The sequence below is a fragment of the Taudactylus pleione genome, unplaced genomic scaffold (assembly GCF_031769625.1).
Source record: "Taudactylus pleione unplaced genomic scaffold, aTauple2 ptg000115l, whole genome shotgun sequence".
NCBI lineage: Eukaryota > Metazoa > Chordata > Amphibia > Anura > Myobatrachidae > Taudactylus > Taudactylus pleione.
The window spans coordinates 633,233-659,626 of record NW_028284517.1 but is presented as its reverse complement, the minus strand read 5'-3'; the positions used below and the strand labels follow the sequence as shown (position 1 = coordinate 659,626).

The 26,394-nt window shown below is 45.4% G+C and overlaps 1 protein-coding gene and 1 pseudogene across 1 annotated transcript in view; both read left to right on the top strand.

The window, feature by feature from the left end:
- Window positions 1-4,385, top strand: part of LOC148524859 (fatty-acid amide hydrolase 1-like) — a 68,127-nt gene extending 63,742 nt beyond the window's left edge. The window contains exons 16-18 of the mRNA XM_088471593.1: window positions 605-713; window positions 3,084-3,229; window positions 4,257-4,385. Of these exons, the coding sequence (XP_088327719.1) occupies window positions 605-713; window positions 3,084-3,229; window positions 4,257-4,385 (384 nt within the window). The remainder of the gene's footprint in view (window positions 1-604; window positions 714-3,083; window positions 3,230-4,256) is intronic.
- Window positions 4,386-19,350: 14,965 nt separating this feature from the next.
- Window positions 19,351-26,394, top strand: part of LOC148524858 (fatty-acid amide hydrolase 1-like) — a 61,178-nt pseudogene continuing 54,134 nt past the window's right edge.

The window sequence follows — 26,394 nt, the reverse complement described above, 5'->3', positions numbered from 1 at the left end:
GAAGTAATTAGTTGGTGAGCATTAATTTGTGGAGCGAAGTGGATGGGCGGGAGGGGATACAGTCAATATCCCGGCAATTAGAATACCGGCGCCGTAATCCAGACACCTGTCAGAATCCTGTTAGGAGGAGAGTTAGGGGTTAGGGATAGACACTAGGGGGAGGTTTAGGGTGCAGGGAGAGGGAGGTTAGGTTTAGGCACTAGGAGGGAGGTTAAGTTTAGGCATAGGGGAGGGAGGGTTAGGGGAAGCGTTAGGATACCGACTGACAGGTGTCGGTATCCTAACCCTGTCGGGAGGAAAGTGTCGGGACTCTGACCACCGGCATCCCGTACCCAACCCGGGCAGGAGTGTGCACGGAGATAAGGTCAGAGATGTAAATAGGAGAGGATTGGATATATATCTGGTAAACATGGTATATGTGGCAAGTGTGTTCATATTTAATTAATATATGTAATTCTAATTTCAAATAATTTCTCAGTAATGTCTCTTTAATGACACTGTTAAATTTTATTCACATATTAAATACCTATAATTCATGTACCCCAGTCTGTTCTCGGAGGTCTGTCTGTGATTGTCAGCTCTTATGATAAGTCTTTTCTTTTAGGAATACCAGACAGAATTCCTCACTGAGTGGAGAAAGCTGAATCTAGATGTGGTCCTATGTCCCATGTTGGGCCCGGCCTTCAACATCGGTTATCCGGGGAGACTTTACGGTATTTCTATAAGTCACAGTGTTTCGTCACTAATTTATATATATTATTATACAGGGTGTAACTGGAGATTTATGGGCCCCACAGCAACATTTATTACGAGCCCTTTTGTACATTTTGTCCGCTGGAAATGGTGTGGCTTAGGTTTAATAGAAAACCATTCTCAGCTGTCGGGTCCTTGTAGCTGCACCCCCTCTCACTACAGTAGGACCACCTTAGGTCCCCCGATGGGGTCCTGCAGTGTATAATGACAGTGGCACATGCAACACTCACTAATTATTAGCAGCCAATACAACAACATGAGATATAGAATGTGCATAATGTAATGATAATGATATAACTGGTGTACTTCATGTAAGATATAAGAAGTTCTTATTGCAGAATAAAAGGGAGATCTCAGCATGTGCGCTATGGTACATAAGGATATATTTATTTCAGTACAGAGAAAAAATATATATTCAATGCTCATGACAAAAGAATTATCAGACTCAATTGTCTAACTTACTTCCATATGGCCAGTATACCCATAGAGCTTTGTATGCCACCAATCTAATGTGCCCCATATGGCCAGTATACCCATAGAGCTTTGTATGCCACCAATCTAATGTGCCCCATATGGCCAGTATACCCATAGAGCTTTGTATGTCACCAACCTAATGTGCCTCTTATGGCCAGTATACCCATAGAGCTTTGTATGCCACCAACCTAATGTGCCCCTTGTGGCCAGTATACTCATAGAGCTTTGTATGTCACCAACCTAATGTGCCCCATATGGCCAGTATACCCATAGAGCTTTGTATGCCAACAACCTAATGTGCCCCTTATGGCCAGTATACCCATAGAGCTTTCTATTCCATCAACCTAATGTGCCCTGTATAGCCACTATACCGATATAGATCTTTGTATGTTACCAACCTAATGTGCCTCTAATGGCCAGTATACCCATAGAGCTTTGTATTCCAGCAACCTAATGTGCCCTGTATGGCCACTATACCGATATATATCTTTGTATGCCACCAACCTAATGTGTCCCGTATGGCCAGTATACCCATAGAGCTTTGTATGCCACCAACCTAATGTGCCTCTAATGGCCAGTATACCCATAGAGCATTGTATTCCATCAATCTAATGTGCCCCGTATGGTCAGTATACCCATAGGCAACCAGCCAAATATGCCCCATATAGTCATACTCACAGAGCTTCATATACCAGAAGTATATGGCAGTGGTTCCCAAACTCTGCCATTACAGTCCAGGTTTTAAAGAATATCCATACTTGAGCACAGATGACTTAATTAGTACCTCAGTCAATTCGATTTAACCATCTGGATTTCGGTATGGCTATCCATAAAACCTGGACTGTAAATGGTGGAGTTTGTGAAACTTTGGTATATGGAATAGTTTTAAGCACCATAATTATGGGGATCAAATCAAAGACACAAATACAGTATACCACAAGCCACAGACACTGATCAAAGATCCATCCTCATTTATGATTTATACTACAAAACGTTACGTATAGAAGCACACATCAAAATACACTGAGCAGGGCTGTAACTAAGGTAGTGTGGCTTGTGCCATGGCACAGGGCACCACAGGTCAGAGGGCACTGTTTGGGCCTGTCAAATTTCTGTTTATTATCATTCTTGCTTGTAGCTTCCTCTTATTTCATCCCCAGCATCTCCTGGCCTCTTCTATCACTTCCCTGGCCCTTCCCCATGAAGCCATGGCCCTTTTTTGGGTTCATTATGTCCCTATTTGAAAAATGAGGGGGCGCCAATGCTCTTTCTGGCACAGGGCACCAAAAAGTCTAGTTACGGCTCTGGCACTGAGTGATTGGTCTGTAATGAGCAGGTGTTTGGGGACAGTACATATACAGAGCATTGGTCTTATACAAAGGAGAAGTGCTCAGTAATACTGTAACCTCATTTTGTACACAATGGCAATTAGTGTGCAACAGTGACAAAATAAGACGTATGATGTGAAGCTCACAGGGGATATAGTTAATATCCTAGCGAAGGGGATGCCGGTGCTTAAAATACCAGTGCCGGCATGCCGACACCGGTCAAGGTCCTGGCGCTGGAATCCCGACCACCGGCATTCTGAAGGTGAGTAGCGGGGTTAGGGGGAGGGTTAGGGGTTAAGGTTAGGCACTTGGGGGAGGATTAGGGTTAGGCACATGATGTCACAAAAGCCTTCCTAAATGATTTATTATTATTATTAACATGTATGTAAATAGCACCAGCATAGTCCACAGCGCTGTTCAATTATGAAGCAATACAGCTATAAGTTTGGGTTTGGGTATTAGACAAAGCGATAAGAGGGCACCACTTAGAAGCTTACATAAGTCACCAATCTCTCTTATGTCTCTCAGCTTCCATTGCCTGCACAATGCTGTACAATATATTAAATTATCCGGCTGGAGTCGTTCCTGTTGGTTCCGTCACTGCGGAGGACGAGGAAGAGCTAAAAAATTACAAAGGTTACTGTAATGATCCCTGGGACAAACTGTATAAGAAGGTAATTATTATAGTGGTTTTTAAGATATAGGTGAGGTTTATTTGTGCTATCTCTCATAGGGCTCTATTTATTATCATTATTTTCACACCCTTTTCACATTATTTTAGTTTCACCCAAAGTTACTAAAGGGCAATTGGAGTAGAATTAGTAAAATTCCCTGTGATATTTCCTGAATTCGCAATACGAATTCAGTCGGTAATATCACACTACAATCTGCATTCAAAATGCGGATTGTATTAAATAGAGCCCATAATACTATTGTTATAAAGTGTCTAATCTCCAGGATTGTGTTTATTTATATATATGAGTACAAAGGGCCTGATTCAGAGCAGCTCGTAAGCGGCAGTACGCTCGTTCCGAGCGATGTTCGCCCATCTGCGCATGCGTACGGTTTTTAATACGCATGCGCGAACCAGTCAGTGCGGCCGAAAATCGTTTGTTCGCTCTATATCGAAGGCCTGCTATTTTGATTGACAGAATGAGGCGTATGTGGGTGGTAACAGGGGAAGGTGCTTGAAAACGGGGAGTGGAGATCAGAACGCAGGCGTGCTTAAAGGTCAAAGTGGGCGTTTTATGGGTGTGCATAATTTAAACTGCAGCGTCATTGACCACGTCACTGGGTTATTTTATAGCCAGAACTGCTCGCAAAATTGTGGTAGGAAAAACCAACCACAAGAATAGCGAGCAGTTTATACGCTGTTCGATGTACTCGATTAATCTAATAAATAGCGGACATGACGTATGATGCGAGCGGCCAGGGGGCGTATTTTTCAAATAAACGTACGCATGTTTTGTTCGCTTGTTCAGACATGGAGGCGTCAACAGACCGCAAGGAGCGAACGGTTCATTTGAATAGCCACCCCCTTTTTCTGAATGAGCGAGCGCTAATTGCGTCCGGCTCTGAATCAGGCCCAAAGCCTGGACAGGTGTCTAAACATTGCTGGGGCTCAGTGGTTATGTGCCATGTCTCTCTTCCTCCCCCTACTGTTTACTCTGTGTAACTGCTTCTCTATCACTATCTCTGCAGGCTGTGGAAGGAGGGGTGGGTCTCCCGCTGTCTGTTCGGTGTGTGGCGCTTACCCACCAGGATGAGCTCTGCCTGCGTCTCATGAAAGAAGTCGAGACCCTTAGCGGCCATCACCAAAAGAGGCGATAAGCCCCTGCTTGGCTCTTGGGCAACTCATTAGAGATGACTATAAACTAGGGATGTGCAGGCTCGGATAGGTTCGAGTTTGCACGTGGAGTTCGGATTTTTCCCTCCAAAAAAACGGAACTCAGGAAGAGGCAAAACATCATCTTACATGGACGAACATCATCATTCCTGGACTTTTGTCCAAACTCAAACCTATCCGAGCCTGCACATCCCTACTATAAACATATATTATTAGTTGTTATTTCATTAGAGAAACCTATATCGCTACTCTTTATTACTCTGTTATCTGTAGAGGGTTACTAGTCGTTGACTGATCCTCTTCAGGGACAGCAGCAAGTGACAGCCATAGGTAGACTGAGCAATGAGGATTCTTATAGGAAAGCAGTTATTTTCATCTGTATCGTGTGTAATATAACTATGAATGTTCAGCTATAATAAACATATTTACGTTTGTTAAACACATATTCACTCCATTGTATTTGAAATCTTTCTGACATTGCAACGTTCTTTGTGTGGAAATAATCCAGCACAGAGTCTGTATTTGGATCCTGGATGCTGGAAACAATCCGATTCTTGTTTACTCTCTGTAGAATATACTAACATAATAATACTAATAATAATAATAATAATAATAATAAATAATAATGAAAGCTTACAGAAATACACCATGTGGATACCATGTGACAAGTTTTGAAATCAGACAGAAATTTTGGGAATCACATATTTAATATAAGTGAAGATTGACAGCTGATTTGGGTTCATTGCTTAAGGGCTGTGACCAGCCACCAGAGGGGCAGAAGGAAAGAACAATAACTGCTTGGTCACCTCACCTGAGTGATCCTTCCGGCACAGTAAAAGGGACAGGGGCTGATATTAGTCACACAGGTAAGACTGATATCATACAGTCACTATACACAGGTAAGACTGATATCATACAGTCACTATACACAGGTAAGACTGATATCATACAGTCACTATACACAGGTAAGACTGATATCATACAGTCACTATACACAGGTAAGACTGATATCATGCAGTCACTATACACAGGTAATAGAAACAAGTGGAAAGCAGCATTGATAATGAAAATGTACACAATTTAATATACATACAAAATACACTAACGGCACCTAATATTTTGGACATTGACACCTACCCTGCATTGGAATACCAAATTGGATTTGGGACCTTATCCATTGTTTCCAGCACTGACTGTTAAGAGGCAGCATCCCTTGCGTTGGATTTTCGCTGACTGTGATGCCATCGCTAATTTCAGGATCCTCAATCATCTTGGTCTAAGCTGGTAAAACTATCGCTATATCATTGGATTGCTTTTACAAACTTCATCCTACCCTCTCCTTGAATGACGTTTCTTCGGTGTCCATTCCAATTTAATTGCAGCAGTATTTAGTGCGCACAGGGTTCATTTATTTGCATGAGATTCAATATCATGTGTTTTATTTCTCCATGTCACATGTGACCTTTTGATGCTCCATATGTTTCAATTTATCTATGGTTTTATATTGTATTTTATTGCATTCAGTGTATTTTGTATGTATATTAAATTGTGTACATTTTCATTATCAGCACTGCTTTCCACTTGTTTCTATTACTCTATAGGAGGCTGACTACCTCCCTCCAGCAGCTGCTAGGAAAACTGACACATGACAGCGCCCTCTATACTATAATATCTTTATAGACATTTCTCTACTATACACAGGTAAGGCTGATATCATACAGTCACTATATACAGGTAACTGATATCATACAGTCATTATACGCAGGTAACACTGATATCATACAGTCACTATACACAGGTAATACTGATATCATACAGTCACTCTACACAGGTAACACCGATATCATACAGTCACTATACACCGGTAACACTGTTATCATACAGTCACTATACACAGGTAAGACTGATATCAGACAGTCACTATACACAGGTAAGACTGATATCATACAGTCACTATACACAGGTAAGACTGATATCATGCAGTCACTATACACAGGTAAGACTGATATCATACAGTCATTATACACAGGTAAAACTGATATCATACAGTCATTATACACAGGTAACACTGATATCATACAGTCACTATACACAGGTAATACTGATATCATACAGTCACTCTACACAGGTAACACCGATATCATACAGTCACTATACACAGGTAACACTGATATACAGTCACTATACACCGGTAACACTGATATCTTACAGTCATTATACACAGGTGACACTGATATCATACAGTCACTATACACAAGGTAACTGACATCATACAGTTATTATACACAGGTAACCGATATCATACAGCACTATACACAGGTGACACCGATATCATACAGTCACTATACACAAGTAACACTGATATCATACAGTCGTTATACACAGGTAACACTGATATCATACAGTCACTATACACAGGTAACACCGATATCATACAGTCACTATACACTGGTAACACTGATATCATACAGTCACTATACACAGGTAAGACTGATATCAGTCACTATACAAAGGTAACACCGATATCATACAGTCACTATACACCGGTAACACCGATATCATACAGTCATTATACACAGGTGACACTGATATCATACAGTCACTATACACCGGTAAGATTGATATCATACAGTCACTATACACAGGTAACACTGATACCATACAGTCATTATACACAGGTAACCGATATCATCCAGCACTATACACAGGTAACACCGATATCATACAGTCACTATACACAGGTAACACTGATATCATACAGTCATTATACACAGGTAACACTGATATCAGTCACTATACACAGGTAATACTGATATCATACAGTCACACTACACAGGTAACACCGATATCATACAGTCACTATTCACTGGTAACACTGATATCATACAGTCACTATACACAGGTAAGATTGATATCATACAGTCACTATACACAGGTAACACTGATACCATACAGTCATTATACACAGATAACACTGATATCATACAGTCACTATACACAGGTAATATTGATATCATACAGTTACTATACACAGGTAACACCGATATCATACAGTTACTATACACCGGTAACAATGATATCATACAGTCATTATACACAGGTGACACTGATATCATACAGTCACTATACACAGGTAACTGACATCATACAGTTATTTTACACAGATAACCGATATCATACAGCATTATACACAGGTAACACTGATATCATACAGTCATTATACAAAGGTAACTGATATACAGTCCTTATACACAGGTAACTGATATCATACAGTCATTATGCACAGGTAACTGATATCATAAAGTCATTATGCACAGGTAACACTGATATCATACAGTCACTATACACAGGTAACTGACATCATACAGTTATTATACACAGGTAACCAATATCATACAGCACTATACACAGGTAACACTGATATCATACAGTCACTATACACAGATAACTGATATCATACAGTCATTATACACAGGTAAGACTAATATCATAGTCATTATACACAGGTAACACTGATATCATACAGTAACTATACACAGGTAAGACTGATATAATACAATCATAACACACAGGTAAGACTGCTATCATATAGTCATTATACACAGGTAACACTGATATCATACAGTCACTATACAGAGGTAAGACTGATATCATACAGTCATTATACACAGGTAAGACTGATATCATACAATTGTAAGACTGATATCATACAGCCAATATACACTGATCACTATACACTGTTTATGCTGATTTCATACAACTGATATACACTGATCACTACTATGCACAATTAACACACAAGTCACACTGATATCGCACAATGAAATACCTTCAATATACAGCCTAACTATGTATTTGAGGGACAGAGATGATTTTATAACATTGTATATTCTGCCTGAGCAACTTACTGCAGGGCCCCATTGGTTCATAGTCTGAGAGTTTTCTAATCATAATATGAGTTTTCTAAATATTAACACAAGCTTTAGGGCTTATGTATAAAGTAATTATAAGATATCTTTCCTGCAAGAATGCCTCCATAGACACAAAGCATTATATACCATCTGAAGATTGTGTAAATCAGTGAGTTCAAACTTGGTACATAGGGGTCAGACTGTAATCCTCATTGATTATAAAGGGGACTGCGATCTCCACTGATCCTGCATTAGGCTATTCCAGGCCTCCCATTGAAAATAGTCACACAGGATACACTGACTGCAGTGCAGACAGGAAGAAAGTTTTTTTCCCTGTCACCACCGACAGCCAAGCTTACTGCCCAGCTCACTCATCTCCCGGGCCGCACAAAGCTGAGCACATCGTAACCCCCACACTCCCCCTCTCGGCTGGTCGACCCAAGCCCCGCCCACCACTGCCGGTCGAAGCTCCGCCCCTATGTGCCTTAAGCTCCGCCTCCTGGGCTGTCCTACTGCAAAGCTGTGACTCACCAGACCAATTGCCTAGTTCAGGATGGAAGGCACTGCAGCCCAGCATGTCACTTCAGGTTAACAGGTCAGTGTAAAGTTTGGCCTCTGTGTATTATTTATGTATGTTTTGTGTGGATGTATGTATCTAATCTATATATTTATTTACACATATATATATATATATATATATATATATATATATATATATATATCTGTGTGTGTGTGTTAAATTAGGTGGATACAGGAGGATATATTATACATATATATATTTATAATATGTGTGTGTGTGTATATATATATATACATATACACACACACACACACATATAATATGTGTGTATAGAGAGAGAGAGATATCACACACACAGTGGTAAATAGGGAGGGTACAGGAGCTTGAGGCACACTTATGGCGACTGAAGTGGGTGTGGTATGATATGTCGACATTCATCATGTAGACTGTGATGGAATAGCGACATATCATCCCTGTTGGCCCACTTACATGCTCCTGATGGCTGTGGCAGCTCCAGCGCGGCTTCCGGGTACCAGCATTTATGACCTGACCTCTGCTGCTCCTGCCTTCCGGTGAGTATCCCACTTCTTCCCCTGCAGCCTAACCCTAACCTTCCCCTAGTGCCTAACCAGGGCCAGCTCTTGGGATGTTCGACCAGTGCAGTTGAAAAGTGGTGCTCTCCCCAACATCCCGATTTCAGTGGGACAGCACTGTCCCGCTGTTCCACCCATGGGCCGAAGTGGCCCATGGGTGGTCTGGTTGGGAGGTCGGGTACCCCCACCGATGCACCTGTGCGGCTGTGCTAGACCCCGGAGTCTGAATGGATGCTGTGTGCAAGCGCGCGGATCCATTCAGTGCTGGGAGAGGCCTGGGGGATACCCAGCTAGTGACAAAGTGCTGGGCGTTACACCTGACGTTACACGGGACGTTACACGGGAGGAGTGCCATGCGGGCATGCCCCAAATAATGTCATTTAGGGGGCATGGCCTATAGTAATTAGGGGGCGACTACCACCTGGGCGGCACAGGGGGTGCTAACCCTGGAGCTGGCCCTGTGCCTAACCTCCCTGCACAGCCTAACCCTAATCCCTACCTCTAACCCTCCCTGTAGTGCCTAACAGCCAGCCTCCGCAATCTAACTGTATACTCCCCTAGTGCCTAACCCTCCGTTCAGTGTCTAAAACCTATCCTCCTCCCCCACAGCCTAGCTTCCACTAGTGCAGGGGTGGAGAACCTCAGGCCTCGGGCCATATAAGGCCCGCAGAGTCATTTGGTCTGGCCCTCTGAGCTTTTCTCTGCTAGCCTCATCTGGCTAGCAGGGGGCCTAGAATGGCACCCTGCAGCCAGAATCTATGTAGCAGTGCCGCCTGGAGCTTAGGACACCTCAGACGGTCACACCGCTGCCCTTACAGCTCCCTAGAGAATCCTCAGGATGCTCCTGGAATTACTGTAATCACCGGCGACGTCACATCAAGGGAGCATAGCCTGCATCGGGCCCGTGAATAATGTTATATATATCATAAAGTTCCCCACACCTGCCCCAGGGCCTAACCCCCCCCATACACAAATACAGTCATTTTTTCATTAATTTGCATGACAACATGATGAATGTTAACATTTATGACTGTCGGTTTGTATAAAATACACTAAAATCCATTTAAGCAATCATCGTCTCAGAACTTGTATTCATTCTTTTGTCAAGATTACCAAAAGGACAAATACAAGTTCTGAAACATTGATTACGTAAATGGATCAGTGTGTTTTATACAGGCCGTCCAGAGTGACACACCCATACACACACACACACACACACACACACAATCAGCTGGCTCCAGAGCGCAACACACACACACAATCAGCTTACTCCAGACCGCCCTGTGCCGGCACAGCCCCCCAAGTGCATGACGTTATGCTGTCCCATAGAGGGGCCTGGAATTGTAACCCTGCCCGGAGCATCCTGAGGACGCTGCAAAGACTGCAGAGTGTCTGACTGGGCAGCACTGCAGGAGTGATACTGGCACCCTGCTAGCCAGTAACAAGAACCATGGGGTAGCGACAGTGCTGCAAACAGAGTCCTTCGCTCTGTGCAGCATCACCGGTCGCATACCTGTACTTATGGCACTGTATACAGTCAAACCAGGCCCACAACACAGGCCACACCCCCAGTGGCGGAACTCGTGACTGGTGGGCCTATGTGCAGAAATATGTTTTGGGCCCCCCTCTTCTGCCCCACCCCAAGTTCATAGTGCCGTGGGTGACAGAAAAAGGTAGAGGGTGACAGGGAGATGGTGACAGGCAGTGGCTGATAAGGAGAGGGTGACATGGAGAGGATGACAGGGACTGGGTGACAGGAAGAGGGTGATAGGGAGATGATGACAGGCAGTGGCTGATAAGGAGACGGTGACAGGGAGAGGGTGACATGGGCTGGGTGACAGGGAGAGGATGACAGGGACTGGGTGACAGGAAGAGGGTGATAGGGAAAGGGTGACAGGCAGTGTGTGACTGGAACTGGATGACAGGGAGAGGGTGATGGAGAGGATGATGAAGAGGGTGAGAGGCAGTGGGTGACAGGGAGAGGGTGACAGGGAGAGGTGACAGGGAGAGGGTGACAAATATATTACTTATATCATACCTCCCAACATGACCCTCTCCAGGAGGGACACAATGCTCTGGTCCTGGACTTCCCTGGTAATAGGCGGGGCTACAGCGCAGTTCAAATAGGGGAGCCACACCAACTGTCATTTCACACACTGCCATATATCACTGGCTGGGACTCACTGGCAGTTGGGGTGACTCCCTTATTTGAATTTTGGACTGTGCTGCAGCCCCACCTCTGGAGCCTCCACCAATCATAAATTACCAGGGAAGTCCAGGACCAGAGCATTGTGTCCCTCCTGGAGAGGGTCATGTTGGGAGGTATGCTTATATTACTATTTACTTACGTGATCCCAGAACTGGAGCTCATGGATCCTCCTCTCCTCCTTGGATTTTAACATCGGGGACAGTCATGAAATTGTGACATCAGATCCCAGGCACCAGTAGCAAGGACTACCTCAGAGAGGAAGAACCAGGCCAGTCGGGGAAAAGCAGGGTGGGACCGGGAGGAGCAGGTAGGAGAGAGGATATAAGGGGAGGAGAGGGGGGCCCAGCCAACTCCAGCCGGATCACATCCACGACCACAGGCAGCGCATCATTCCATAATGTTACCACTGGGACGGGTTGGCGTCACGTGGTGGTGTATAATCAGTCAATCTGACTCATTATAATGCAGCCAGCAGCAGGACCCTTTATTGCAGTGGGCCCCAGTGGAATGCGCCAGCTGCACCGCCGGTAGTTCCGCCACCTGCACACCCCTATGTAAATCACACCTACACCACACTGGTCATGCCCCCACATCACCAGTCACACTGCTGCAGCGCTGGTCACACCCCCTGCAGCGGCACACAATAGGTCCTTCATAAATGTCAGCTCCAGGCCCATGTGGACATTATTCTGGCACTGGATGTAACCTCCTATATATTGCATCACTTAGTACTCAGATATATCGATAATAAAATACACATATTGTGGCCAGTGCAGAGGTGGATGCAAAATCGGGCGCAATTGCTTCTGCATTTTGAGCACAATAAATGCGTATTTTTTATCTGTATAAAGAGCAGTTGGTGTATCAGCAATCCCGCTAGTGTCACTATTATCACCGCCAAATAGCGCACACATAACAACAATATCGTCCCTTTATCTGTCACCTAGACACAGGGCAAGCAGGTGCTCTCAGGGCTGAACCAATATTCCTCCTACCACCTCACTGAGAACTAGTGACATCAGAGGCACAAAGTGTACGTCAGTAGTTCCTAGTGTACTGAGAGGCAGCATTACCGGTCATTCTACCTGTATAACTACTGATACTTATACAGGTCACTTATTATTGAGGTGCAGTTTCCCTGTAAAGCAGACTACTATGACATCACAGTGTGTGATGTCATTACTGCCATATAACCTCCCCTCCCAGACACAGGCCCCTGATTTGCAATGAGGTGTACACAGAGCAAGATGCTTTGGATCCTATGCTGTGAGTATTCCAACATTTAGCTTGCATGCATGTAACATTATTTTATATTTATTTTATAAATGTAACCAAAGAGAGGCAGGCACATTTCTCGGGTTCCTTTACATAGACGCCACTTATCCCTGGGACATACATGCCACAGTTAGGCTTTTATATATCATATTTGCCAGGGCCGGACTGGGACCAAAAATAGGGCCTGGCATTTAAAGCACACAGGCCCACCTCGTATCAGCATCTGACTCCTGGCATAGACTCCTCCCCTTACTATTCCTGACTCCTCCCACTTCTTAGTCTATGCTCTTACAACTATATATAATATTAGGACATAGAAGTGTACATTATTCTTTGTATTAAAATACACACACTACAGAGCTCATCCTGCAGGGGATTCATACATGTGCTATAGTTAAACATTTGGTATTTGGTTGGTTCTGTTAGGTAACGCTGGCACTACATTGGCATAACTCCCAATTTTTGAAGATGGGGAAGAGGGACACTTGTGAGCACGCACCCAAAAATAGGGCTGTCATTCTCAAGGGCTGCTGCAGGCGACAGGGCGTGCGCCAACAAATCCAAAGACCGACATTGGCCGGGCCAGTCCAGCCCATCTGGGCATTGGTCCTTCTAGCATTTGCCAGAACTTCCAGATGGGCAGTCCAACCCTGATATCTGCCAAGATTGCCCAGCCAGAAAGTGGAGCAAGCTGTGCGTGTGGGGCTCACACTAAAAGGGGGGTGTGTGGTTTCCAATGTTTATTCATGTGTATTTATTAGAAAACGTACATAGCAGTACATGAACATAACACACTATTGCATAGTCATATATACACAGGTAAAGGCTGTAACATGTTGTCTTTGTACTTACAGTCCTTGCATTTCTCCCTGGCATACAGTGCCAATTGGAAGATTATGAATATGATGGAGATATTGTGAGTATCATTTTGTTTATTCATATTTAATAGTATTTAAATATTTTGTGACACGTGCATCAAAATGTCATTGAGTTATGAATCATACTTGCCAACTCTCCCTGATTGTCAGGGAGACTACCTGAAGTAATAGCAGATATCTCCCTGACTCCCTGAAGAGTCCAGCAATCTCCCTGATTGCACCTTACTCCATTAGGAAGCTGTTATATACTTGGGAAAATAAAATTCAGAGACATATACATTCAAATGGGCTCATCAGTGTCATTTCCCTGCATTGAGATGTGTGGCTCGGTCTTCCAGAAATACGAATCCATCCGAATTTCATGAATCCGGGTAAATCCAAGTCACGGTTCTGATCTCCTGAGACGCGGTTCTAATGTTTTCGTGGTTCAGAATTCAGATTTTAAATCCGAATTTTGGGTTTTGGATTGCATAAATTACATGATTTTAGCTGTTTTTATTTATTTTTTAATCTATTTTGTTTTTTAAATTCACATCCAAAACCAAAACCAACACACTTAAGGGTGGTTTTGCAAATCCAAAACCCCAAAAAATACAATGATGAATCCAGCTCCAAAACCAAAACACGGGGGCCAGCAAACATCGCTAATTTTCATATAAGGTTTCTTTCGGCCTCTTATATGGAACCCCTTGTAAAACACAATACAAGAGCAAGCCCTGAAAAGTATCAGTGTGATTTCATTAACAAGTAGATTTTGCGTAGAAACTACTTTAGTCATTAGGGCTCAAATACTATGAATAAATGTTATTATTAATAATAATATTATTATTATTATTATTATTGTATCTGATTTGTAAAGCATTACCCTGGGCAGCAATAGACAGAAAGGAAAACACATGATAACTAAAACAGGGACATAAATGGTAGACAAAAAAAATAAAATGGTTTGGGAGGGCCCTGCTCATGGGTTAGATTACAGTCTAAGGAGAAAATGTCACATTTTAGATGGGAAGAGTGAGACTAACTCAGAAAGAGGATTAAGACCGTTCCAAAATGGGATTACTGGTGGATTTATTATAGGTAGAAATAGAGTAGTATATGTGGGAGTAGGGTAGGTGTGAGGGCATACCAGTGTGAGTAGTATAGGAGGAGTAGGATAGGTGTGAGGGTGTACCAGTGTTAGTATAGGAGGAGTAGGATAGGAGTGAGGGGGTACCAGTGTGAGTAGTATATGTGGGAGTAGGGTAGGTGTGAGGGTATACCAACGTGAGTAGTATAGGTGAAGTAGGCTCAGTGTGATCATATACCAGTGTGAATAGTATAAGTGGGAGTAGGGTAGGTGTGAAGGTATACCATGGTGAGTAGTATAGGACGAGTAGGGTAGGTGTGAGGGTGTACCAGTGTGAGTAATATATGTGGGAGTAGGGTAGGTGTGAGGCTGTACCAGTGTGAGTAGTATAGGTGGGAATAGATGTGATGGTGTACCTGTGTGAGTTATATAGTTGGGAGTAGGGTAGGTGTGAGGCTGTACCAGTGAGAGTAGGGTAGGTGTGAGGGCATACCAATGTGAGTAGTATAGGTTATAGTAGATGTGATGGTGTAACAGTAAGAGTAGTATATGTGGGAGTAGGGCAGGTGTGAGGCTGTACCAGTGGGAGTAGGGTAGGTGTGAGGGCATACCAATGTGAGTAGTATAGGTTGGAGTAGATGTGATGGTGTACTAGTGAGAGTAGTATAGCTGGGAGTAGGGTAGGTGTGAGGGCATGCCAATGTGAGTAGTATAGGTGGGAGTAGGGTAGGTGTGAGGGTATACCAGTGTAAGTAGTATAGGTTGGAGTGGGGTAGGTGTGAGGCTAAAATATACACAGTCTGGCTACTGATGACATTGCCACATACTCTTAGCAGTTACCTGTGGACCAATTTTCATAAATGTCCCATTGTACATTATATATACAGCAGCAGTTTTTAACTTGACAAAACATTTATCTTTATAGTTGTATCACTGTTTTTTTTTTTTTATCTATATAGTCTCCCCTTACACACCCTGAAGGAGAGGTTAGTGCCCCCAAGGACACCATGGGAGAGGCCAGCAATTCCAAGACCACCACAGAAGAGGCCAGTGCCCCTGAGACTACCACCAATGAGGCCAGTGCCCCTGAGATTGCCTTTGTAGAGTCCAAAGACCCTGACATCACCATGGGTAAGGCCAGTGCCCCCAAGACCACCGGAGAGGACAGTGCCTCTGAGACCACCTCAGGAGAGGCCAGCACCTCTGAAGCTACTATGGATGAGGCCAGTGCCCCTGAAATTGCCACAGTAGAGGCCAGTATCCCTGAGGCTGCCATGGGTGAGGCCAGTGCCCCCATAAACATTAGAGAAGCTAGCACCCTCAAAATGATCACAATTGCTGCTAAAATAATTGAAAAAGCCAGGGTCATTGGAGTGGCCAGAACCCGCAAGACCAAAGGAGAGGCCAGTGCACCTGAGTCAGCCATTGAAGAGCCCAGTGCCCCTGAGATCACATCTGTCAAGTCCAGTGACCCCAACATCACCATGGATGAGGCAAGTGCCCCCAAGACTGCCACCAGAGAGGCCAGTGCCTCTGAGATCACCTCAGGAGAGGCCAGCACCCCTGAGGCCACTATGGGAGAGGCCAATGCCCCTGAGATTGCCACAGTGGAGGCCAGTGTCCCTGAGGCAGCCATGGGTGAGGCCGGTGCCCCCTTAAACATTAGACAAGCTAGCACCCTCAAAATGATCACCATTGCCGCTAAAATAACTGGAAAAGCCAGGGACATTGGAGTGGCCAGGTCCCACGTGACCAACAGAGAGGCCAGTGCCTCAATGCCCCCTGAACAATACCAACCTCCTTCAAGTTATCTGCAGTTTTGGGTGGTGACCTTGTGCATACTTATTCTTGTACAGGCGCTGATATTTTGTGTTGCAATTGTGTCACACTATCATTACAATAACAAGAACCCCAAACAAGACCACAGCCCTGACATTCAGGAGCCATGAAGAGAGACATGTGCCCCCACCACCACCCTGAATGGCATGTGCCCCCACCACCAACAAAGATGCACAACCCCCACACCCCCAGGGTGGCATGCCCCACCACCATCATTGGGCTCCCACTATCAACCAAAGAGCCATGAACCCTGAGGTCCACTTAAACATCGTACTCAGAAATTGGTATTTGGAATTTTCTTTCCCTAGCTGGAGTGGACTGAGATACATGCTTGAAACATTTATGATTCAAATACATGGCTTTAAACTCTCTTAACTGTATGTGTGTTAATTACCCCCTTTGGTTATAATGATTTGGTGTATAAAGATACTACACTTATGGTCCTGATTCATTACGGAACGCAATTGTTATTGCAATAGTGATTACGCACGCAGTCTCACTGTGATAGTATGCTAATCCATTGCGATCACTATGCCTGTGCAGCACTACATAAGGACGCCCACTTTACCTTACACACATCCGTAATCCATAGCAAGATAGTAAAACCATCGGTAACACAGAGTATCATCGCAGCCTCACGCACACTTGCACAAGCTCTGACCTTACTCAGGAATTGATAACCTCATCACACGCTATGAGTTCTCAAACTGCCTAAGGCTTTGCTGTGAATAAGTTATGCACGCCCATGCAACAGCGTTCAAACGCACTAGCACATCTATGTTTCTCTGACCCCCCCGTCACCTCCCCACAAATGGCGCTTCCTGTCAATCCCTCGATTGGTCTGCGCAGTCCCCATAGCAGTGGCTGGTTCACACACTGTGATGCATACGCATATGCAGAATGGAACAATGGGCCGATTGCGTGTGTATTTGCAGTTGCGAATGAATCAGGCCATATGATTGCTATTATGTCTCTGTTGTTTTCCCAATTGGAGTGTTTGCACCCTGATTGCACCTTGGGGAGCTACTACTTAGTTACATGGCTCAGATATTCATTACTTTCTGGCATAGGGACACACAACTTTCACCTCGGAAAGTAAGACACATTTCCTGTGTTTTCATGTTATTACACCTTTTTGTGTTTGTTTCTTATTGTTGAGGGCACCATGTCTCAGTAAGGTTCTACAAGTGGGCTGCCCTAGAATAAATTGGAGAACATTTTCGTGCACACTGAAGGTTAAAGATATTAAAGCTGAATATTGCTGCCCTGAACAAAAACAGTTTCCTATTATCTGCAAAAGAAAAACAGCCTAAACCTGCTTTGGGATATGAGAGCTGACAGCAATGGGCCTAATACAGAGATAGATGTAAATATCTCCGCCTCTGTCTCTTTCTTTCTCTGAGGCTCTGCTAAAGTATGCAAAAGCCACAGGAAGGTGCTTTCAGTTATAAGATTCCCACTGCCGGCTTCTGTATTCCGCTGCTGCGTCTGAGGACGCGGCATCGAATCAACTGCATGACCATTGGACATCTGAGTAACAATCAGGTTATCAGGATGTCAAGTTAAATAACACAGGGCCTGATTCAGTAAGGAATGCAACTGCTAATGAAATTGCTAATACGCACGCAGTTCCACTGCGATAGTATGCTAATTGTGATCGCCATGCCACTGCAGCACTACATAAGGACGCCCACTTTACCTTACACACATCTGAAATGATAGAAAGAGTGCGAAACCATCGGTATAATCAAGTACCATCGCAGCCTCACGCACACTTGCACATGGTCTGACCTTACTCAGAAATTGCTAACTTTATCGCACACTATGAGGCCTCAGGCTGCGTTGGGCGTCTCAGTGGATACTTAAAGCATGCCCCTGCAATGGCGTTCAAACGCCCTGGCGCGCCTGGGTTTCTCCCCCCCCAGTAACCACCCACGAACGGTACTTTCTGTCAATCACTATGCAATGGGTCTGCGTAGTCACTGCGATGGCAGTCCGGATTGCAGTGGCCGGTTCGCGCACGCACACTGTGATGTATTCGTATGCACAGAATGCAACAATTGGCCGATTGCGTGCATATTAGCAACTGCGATCCAAGCTGAATCAGACCCACAGTAGGGTCTTTACAAAGAAGCAAGATATCATGTTACTGGAATCCAGTTCTTACCAAGTAACGCCTATGTCAAGATACAAACTGTTAGCTCAGTCCCTTTGCTGCACATTTTGCCCTGGCCACCAAAAAACATTCTGCAGATGCCAAGTTCTGCACTTTCCTGACCAATTACTGACTTCATAGGGAGAGCGCAGTCCTGATCCACATTACCTAGACACCACAAATAGTGCCAGTGTTGGATTGGATTTCTGCATTATTCTTAAGCGTTCTGTTCCTGTGCACAACTGCTTTCAGGAACTCCTCTGGCTTCTTCAGAACCGGGCAGAACAGCAGGGATAAAATGTAGGGCCAGAATGTATTATTTCCTTACTGCACATCACTTATTTAATGGGCCCTGCTGGTCAGCACTGTTGAAAATGGAGTACACGCTACTGCTCAGACTCCATGATAGTTCCTATGGGGAGGCTTCATTCCCTAACCAAGATGGCTGCTGAACCTAGCACTGTGCATGCACTGTGCCATCTTGTCACTATGTAAGAGCGATGCAGTGGTACACGGCTCGAGTGAGATCTGTGATTTACCTACTCCAGAAGCATTTTCAGAGTGATCCTGCATCACTACCCACATCCTGCATATACTCACTGGCTGGTGAGCTGTGTGACTCCCGCTCAAGCTCCACTGCATCCAACTAGTGTGTATCTGAGTACTGCTGTACCCATCACTTCTTCAATAAACCACTATACTGGCCACAACAAATGTACAGTGCACACTGCCACAGAACACATAGTGAAGACAGCACAGAGGCCCTGATTCAGAGCCGGACGCTCTGACAGAGCGCTCGCTCTGAATCAGGGCCGCCCTTCCTGATTTTAGAGTGGCCTCCTGGCTGCTCGCATAGCTGTGGGTGACCACCCACAGCTATAGCAAGCGGCCAAAAAGATGGTCGCGATGGTCAAGACCATCGGGCTTGTGACGAGACCCTTGTGGTAGCGTCTCATCTGCCGCAAGCCCTGGAGTGCTTTTGGCTCTATCAGAGCCAAAAGCACTCCCACTGACATCACTTGTGATGTCAGTGGGGCCGGCCCCAGATGGTAGGCATTCCCATGGGAACGCCTCCATCTGGCCAGCCACGCCCCTGCATGCCCACCAAAGGGGGCGTGCTGTCACTCACCATCGACAGCATGCCCCCTTTGTAGCGAGACCCATAGCGACGGCTTGCCCGTCGCTATCCGGGTCTCGCGCATGCGCACGACGGAGCCGGGTCCGTTGTGCGCATGCGCACTGGCCCAACATCAACCTGCTTGCGAGCGCTCAGCGCTCGCGAGTGGGCCTGAATTTGACCCAGGGTCCCTGATTCAGAGCTGGACGCTCTGACAGAGAGCTCGCTCTGAATCAGGGCAGGGCTATTTTTTTTTTAGAACGGCCTGGCCGCTCGCATAGCTGTGGGTGACCACCCACAGCTATAGCAAGCGGCCAGGAAGATGGTCGCAATGGTCATGACCATCGCGACCATCGGGCTTGCAACGAGACCCTTGTGTAACAGAGCCGAAATCTCTCCCACTGACATCACTCTTGATGTCAGTGGGGCCGGCCCCAAATGGAGGCGTTCACATGGGAATGCCTCCGTTTGGGCAGCCACTCCCCCAGCCTGCCCACCAAAGGGGGCGTGCTGTCACTCAACATCGACAGCACGCCCCCTTTGGTACAAGACCCGGAGCAACAGATTGCCCGTCGCTATCCGGGTCTCGCACATGCGCACGATGGAGCCGGCTCCATCGTGCACATGCACACAGGCCCACCATCGACCCAGTTGCGAGCGCACACCACTTGCGACCGGATCAGAATCAGGCCCAGAGTGTTTCCAGTGCAGCGTAGTAGCAGCGAAGCATAGAGCTCACAAGCTGTATCATTATGCAATGATTATGCAACATGCATACAGCCATAAATGGGTTTATCAAGCTAAAAGGTGCAGAAAATTTTATGACCTGGAAATAAATGCAATTAAAGTGTGAAAGGTTGTAGACGGTCACAGTAGACAAACATAATTCCAGTGGTGTGCTACCAGAAGTTTTGACCCTCAAGTTTTTAGAGTCTCTAGAGTCCTGGCCCTCCTTCAAATGGGACTGGACTTTAGTCTCCGCCTGGCCTCGCTGAAAGTGCATGTTTCTGCTTTGTCCATTTGGTTCCAGCGCATAATTGCTCCACTGCTGGATGTTCACACCTTCCTTCAGGATGTCCTCCGAATTCAACCTCCCTTCGTTCCTCCGGTGTCAATGTGGGATTTGTAAGTGGTTCTCCAGGCCCTTCAGAGCCCTCCATTTGAACCCCTGGAATCTGTGAAACTCAAGTGGCTCACAGCGAAGACTTTCTTTCTCCTGGCTCTTGTGTCCTCCCATAGGGTGTCAGATTTAGTCGCACTTTCCTGTCACTCCCCATTTCTGATCTTTCATCTGGACAAGGCTGTTCTTCGAACTTGTCCTGACTTCCTTTCCAAGGTTGTTTCTCATTTCCATATGAATGAGGAAATCCTAGTACTGGGCTTCCAATCACCAGACCTCTCGGCAGGTGAGGCCTACTTGAATGTGGTCCGTGCTCTCAGGATCTACGTGGACCGTACAAGTTCTCTTCGGAAAACAGATTCCCTATTTGTCCTCTATGGATTCCACGAGAAGGGCTGGCCAGCTAACAAACAGACTCTGGCCAGATGGCTTCGCGTGACTATCTCACAGGTTTACACACATATGAGCCTTCCTGTGCCGGCTACCATCTCTGCTCCTTCTACTCGCTCCGTGGGACTCTCGTGGGCAGCTCGCTGTGGCGCCTCAGCTGAATAGCTTTGTAAGGTGGCCACGTGGTCTTCTGTCCACACCTTTCTTATGTTTTATGCCTTCGATACCTTTGCCTCTCAGGATGCTTCATTTGGACGCAGGATACTCCTCTCAGTTCAGGAGCATCCCCACCCTTGAATACTGCTATGGGATATCCACTGTGGATCCTTATGGACCCTGAAGAAGAAAATGAGAGTTATGGTAAAACTTACCTTTGTTAACTCTCTTTCTTTGAAGTCCATAGGGTCCACAAGGCACCTGCCCTGATGCCCCTGGCTTCTCTGGGTTGGGTTTCCTGGTCACCAGGTTTTCAGTCTCTTTGATGTGAGAGTGTGATTCTTCTGTGTACCAGTCTTCCTTCTCTCCTCTCCTCCTCCTGCCTTCAGCTTGTTAACAAACTGATTTGCCTCAGGCTCAGGGACGGGGTTTACGGGGGAGGGACCATTGCTTCCTGGCAGTTGAAATCTTAGCTGTTTGGTGTCCGGTCCATATCCACCACCTACACCCCACAGTAGACCCAGGTGCAGATCCAAGCTCAAACGATATACAGTATGTCAGTGGTTCCCAAACTTTTTTGAATCATGGTGCCCTAAAGCAGTTCTGGCCAACCTGTGGCTCTTCAGCTGTTGTAAAACTACAAGTCCTAGCATGCTTTATCAGCTGATCAGTGGGAGGGTATGCTGGGACTTATATTTTCACAATAGCTGGAGAGCCACAGGCCTGCCTAGAGTATCATCAGTTTTTATTATGATATCTTTGTCTTTTACAAAGGATTTTTCTATTATGGAAGATGCAAAAACTTGCACAACCTCCAAATACAGAACTAGCAAACCTGTGACTTCATTCGAATCCAATACAACAAAGGACAAGTATAAAATTGAAGATCAAATCACCTGTGATACCAGCGGAGTAATGTATCTGCTAACATGCCCATGTATGAAACAATCTGTAGGGAAAACAACAAGATCTTTAAAACAAAGGATACATGAGCATCAAAGAAATATACTGAAAGGATTCGATTAACATAGTGTCTCACATCATTTTAAAAAAGCGCACAATAACCCTACTGACCGAGACTATACATTTTTCTCTTCTCCCCACAACTCTTATTCTTGATTGGACAATTTTTTTTTGCCCCATAGGTTCTTACATCTCTTACCTCTATTGAACCATTGACTTGGTCAGACCATGCCCCGATCACTCTTACAATATCTACCAGTCTTCTTTCCCCTACACCTTGCACTTGGCGCTTAAATGAAAGTCTTCTTTCGGATGCTTATTGTAAACTTCAGTTGGACCAGACTCTCACTGACTATTTTGAACTAAATCACACTCCTGAGGTTTCCAGCCCCTGACAAACCCAGTGATCGCAAAATTTGAGCGGGTTATGTAGTGTATGGCTGTGCTACATGCAGAGCACCGCAACAGCCAATCACCGGTGCCATGTCAACCAGTCCCCACCGCGTTGTCTCCTCAGCCAGCAGTTAGCTCCATCCAGCCACACAGACACTGGCTGGCCCACGCCCTCCTCCCGGGATTGCCAGGCCCCTCCCACTGTTTGGGAGGCTCATAAATGCATTCAGTATGATATACCGCTGGCCGCAACGGCAGCCCGACAGAGGAGGAAATCCCGATCGTCCTAAAGGTAAGTATAAACTAATCTAATTCTACCCCCTAACCCTCCTTTATGGTGCCTAACCCTAACCCCCCCCGTGTGCCTATCCCTAATCCCCCCTCTAAGTGCCTAAACCTAACCCCCCCTTCCCCGCCACCTAAACCTAAGTCCCTCGGTGGGGTGCCTAACCCTAACCACCCCCCGGGGGTGCCTAACCCTAATGGTGCGTACACACTGGGCGATTAAAGTGGACGACTGAACGATAACGATATCGTTATCGTTCAGTCGTCCACTTTATCGTCCATTTTTAAGCCCAAAAAGATGAACGATGACGACGACGCGCGTTCCCGCGGGTCGTTCGTCATCATCATTCATCGGGCTGACATGCAGGCCAACCTGACGATCTCGTCAGGTTGCTGCATGTCAGGGAATGGGGGAGAGAGCCCGGCACTGAACGATATCGTTAATGATATCATTCAGCGGCTGTGCTCAATGTCATAAACGACATTGAGCACAGCCTGCCGGGGACACACTAGACGATATTGCTCAGGGAGCATATCGTCTAGTGTGTATGCACCTTAACCCTCCCTCCCCCTAACCTAACCTCCCAGAGGGGTTGCCTAACCCTAAGTCCCCCCTGGGAGCCCCTAACCTAATCCCCCCCCTTAGCGGCTGTCCACGCCCAGCGCCCGGCATCACTTTGATCGAGATCCCGGGCGCCGGTCTCCCAGCGTCGGTAAAATGACAGGCGTCTAGATTTAGACACCTGTCATTTAATCCTCGCCGGGATTAAGTAGTTGGGAAGCTGGCTGTCGGCATTGCGAACGTATACCCTCTCAAAGGTAATTGAAGGGTAAATTGATTGGTCGTACGCCACAATTGCTCCAGCAAATTAGATTGTTTGAATTGAAACACAAAAAGGGGTATTCAATATGGGAGCGAAAAGTCCGTGCTGGACTTTTCGCTCCACATCGGAGATTTTCCTGTGATAAAGTATCGGGCGCGTGCCCGCTTTATCCCCGTATTCAATATAAAGCCTACGGAAACAGGAACCTGCGAAGTGGGATCTGCGAAAAAATACAACATTTCCTGTAATAAATTGTAGGACCCCCCTAAAGATGTAAAAACATGGGGGATCACTATGGGTACCCCCGTTTTAGCCTGCAAATGAAAGTCGGGGATTTAAATAGCCGCAGCAGGTGTTTTTTTCCCAACATTGAAGAAGTGTTGCAGAAGAGCACTTAGGTTATTTTTTTAATTTTTTTAAGTGGTCCCATCAAATTTGAGGTACATGAAAATGGGTACTAGCATATTTTTATGTCACTAAAGTAAGTTTTAAAAAATTCTGCAATTATGCACCTGCCGCTAATAGCCTATTCTAGAAAACACCTGCCGCATACTTGCAGAATAGCCCTGAACCTATTTCCCTATTGTTAAACACTTTTTTCCTTTTTTTTTCACCCCAATTTTAAATTAATTTTCTGGGGTGTCCCTATTTTTTTTTAAAACTTTTTTTGACACAGTTATTTTTAAAATATCATTCCCAGGGGTGCAGGCTATTTTTTTTAAGCCTGCACCCCTAAACCCCAATTCTGCACTTTTTTTCGCCACATATTCAGTGGTGAAAAGTTATCCCTGTTTTTTTTCAAAGACTTTTCGAACCTGCGAAAAGTCTTTGAAATTGAATACGGTGTAAAACCAAAACCAGCGAAAATGACGTCATTGGTGCGAAAACATCGCAAAAACTGAGTTTTCGCTCCATATTGAATACCCCTAAAAGCCTCTTTGTCAGCTGCAGATCAGAAAGCTTTATCCTTGGCCCGATCTGAATAAATATATATAAATATATAAATAACTGGTAATAATCTGAACTCAATAAACTATTGAATGAAGGAGTGAAAAGAGATTTTTGTTTATGTAAAAATCATTATTTTCAATGGGGCAATAAACCAGGTAAATTATTGGCACGGGCCTTGCGGGCTCAGAGAGCGGTATCTTTTATAGAGGTGGTCAAGGATGGGACTGGTAGAGATTGTAGATTGACCCCCGCTATTGCCTCAACATTTCAATCTTACTATTCGCAGCTGTATAACCTTTCGTCCTTGGGCTCTTCCGCAGAGGTTGGCGCTTTTCAGGAGACTGTATCTAATTATCTCCGGAAGGTTAGTTTCCCCTCTATCTCCGACGGGGATAGAGACTGGTTAGACAGCCCATTTACATTGGAGGAATTGGAAGAAGCTCTAAAAAACACCACTACTGGTAAAAGCCCAGGCCTTGATGGCTATACGGTTTCGTATTATAACATTTTTAAGACCACTCTTTTACCCAAGATGTTGTCAGCTTTTAACTCTGTGGGGCCTATTCATCATAACTAAAGTTTCCCAGGAGGTAATTAGGTTTAGAACTCGCATGGAGTTCTACCTAATAACCGGAGGAATTCATCATTCCTCCACCCTATAACTATCTATTCCGAAAAGCTGTCATTTTTGCGATAGCTTTTCAGGAAATAGACAGTTATCCCTGCCTGCTCTAACTTACCGCAGCTGGAATCAGTGCTGCACATGTGCTGTTACATCTGTAAAACCAGCGCATGCAAAGAACTGCCTACAGATGCGGTAATTTTGTGTCCCCCCCTCGGCTCACCTGCCCCCCCTCCCCCCGCTCACCTCCCCCCCGTTCAGCACTTACCTGCCCGCGCAGCAGCCTCCGGCTCCGTCTGCTATGCTGTCATGTGGTCTCCCAGCAGCACACAGTACTGTTTAGAAAAAAAAAAAAAGTTTTTTTTATTTTTAAACTTTATTGTGCTCTGCTGTGGAGAACACATGACAGCATAGCAGACGGAGCTAGAGGAGAGACCAGAGTGCCGGGAGGACTGAAGTGCGGCGGCATTAGCGCACGCAGGGGGGGTTTCTGTGTACCCAGAAACCCCCCCTGACGAACCCAGTGATCGCAAAATTTGAGCGGGTTATGTAGTGTATGGCTGTGCTACATGCAGAGCGCCGCAACAGCCAATCACCGGTGCCATCTCAACCAGTCCCCACCGCGCTGTCTCCTCAGCCAGCAGGTAGCTCTGTCCAGCCACACAGACACTGGCTGGCCCACGCCCTCCTCCTGGGATTGCCAGGCCCCACCCACTGCCAGGA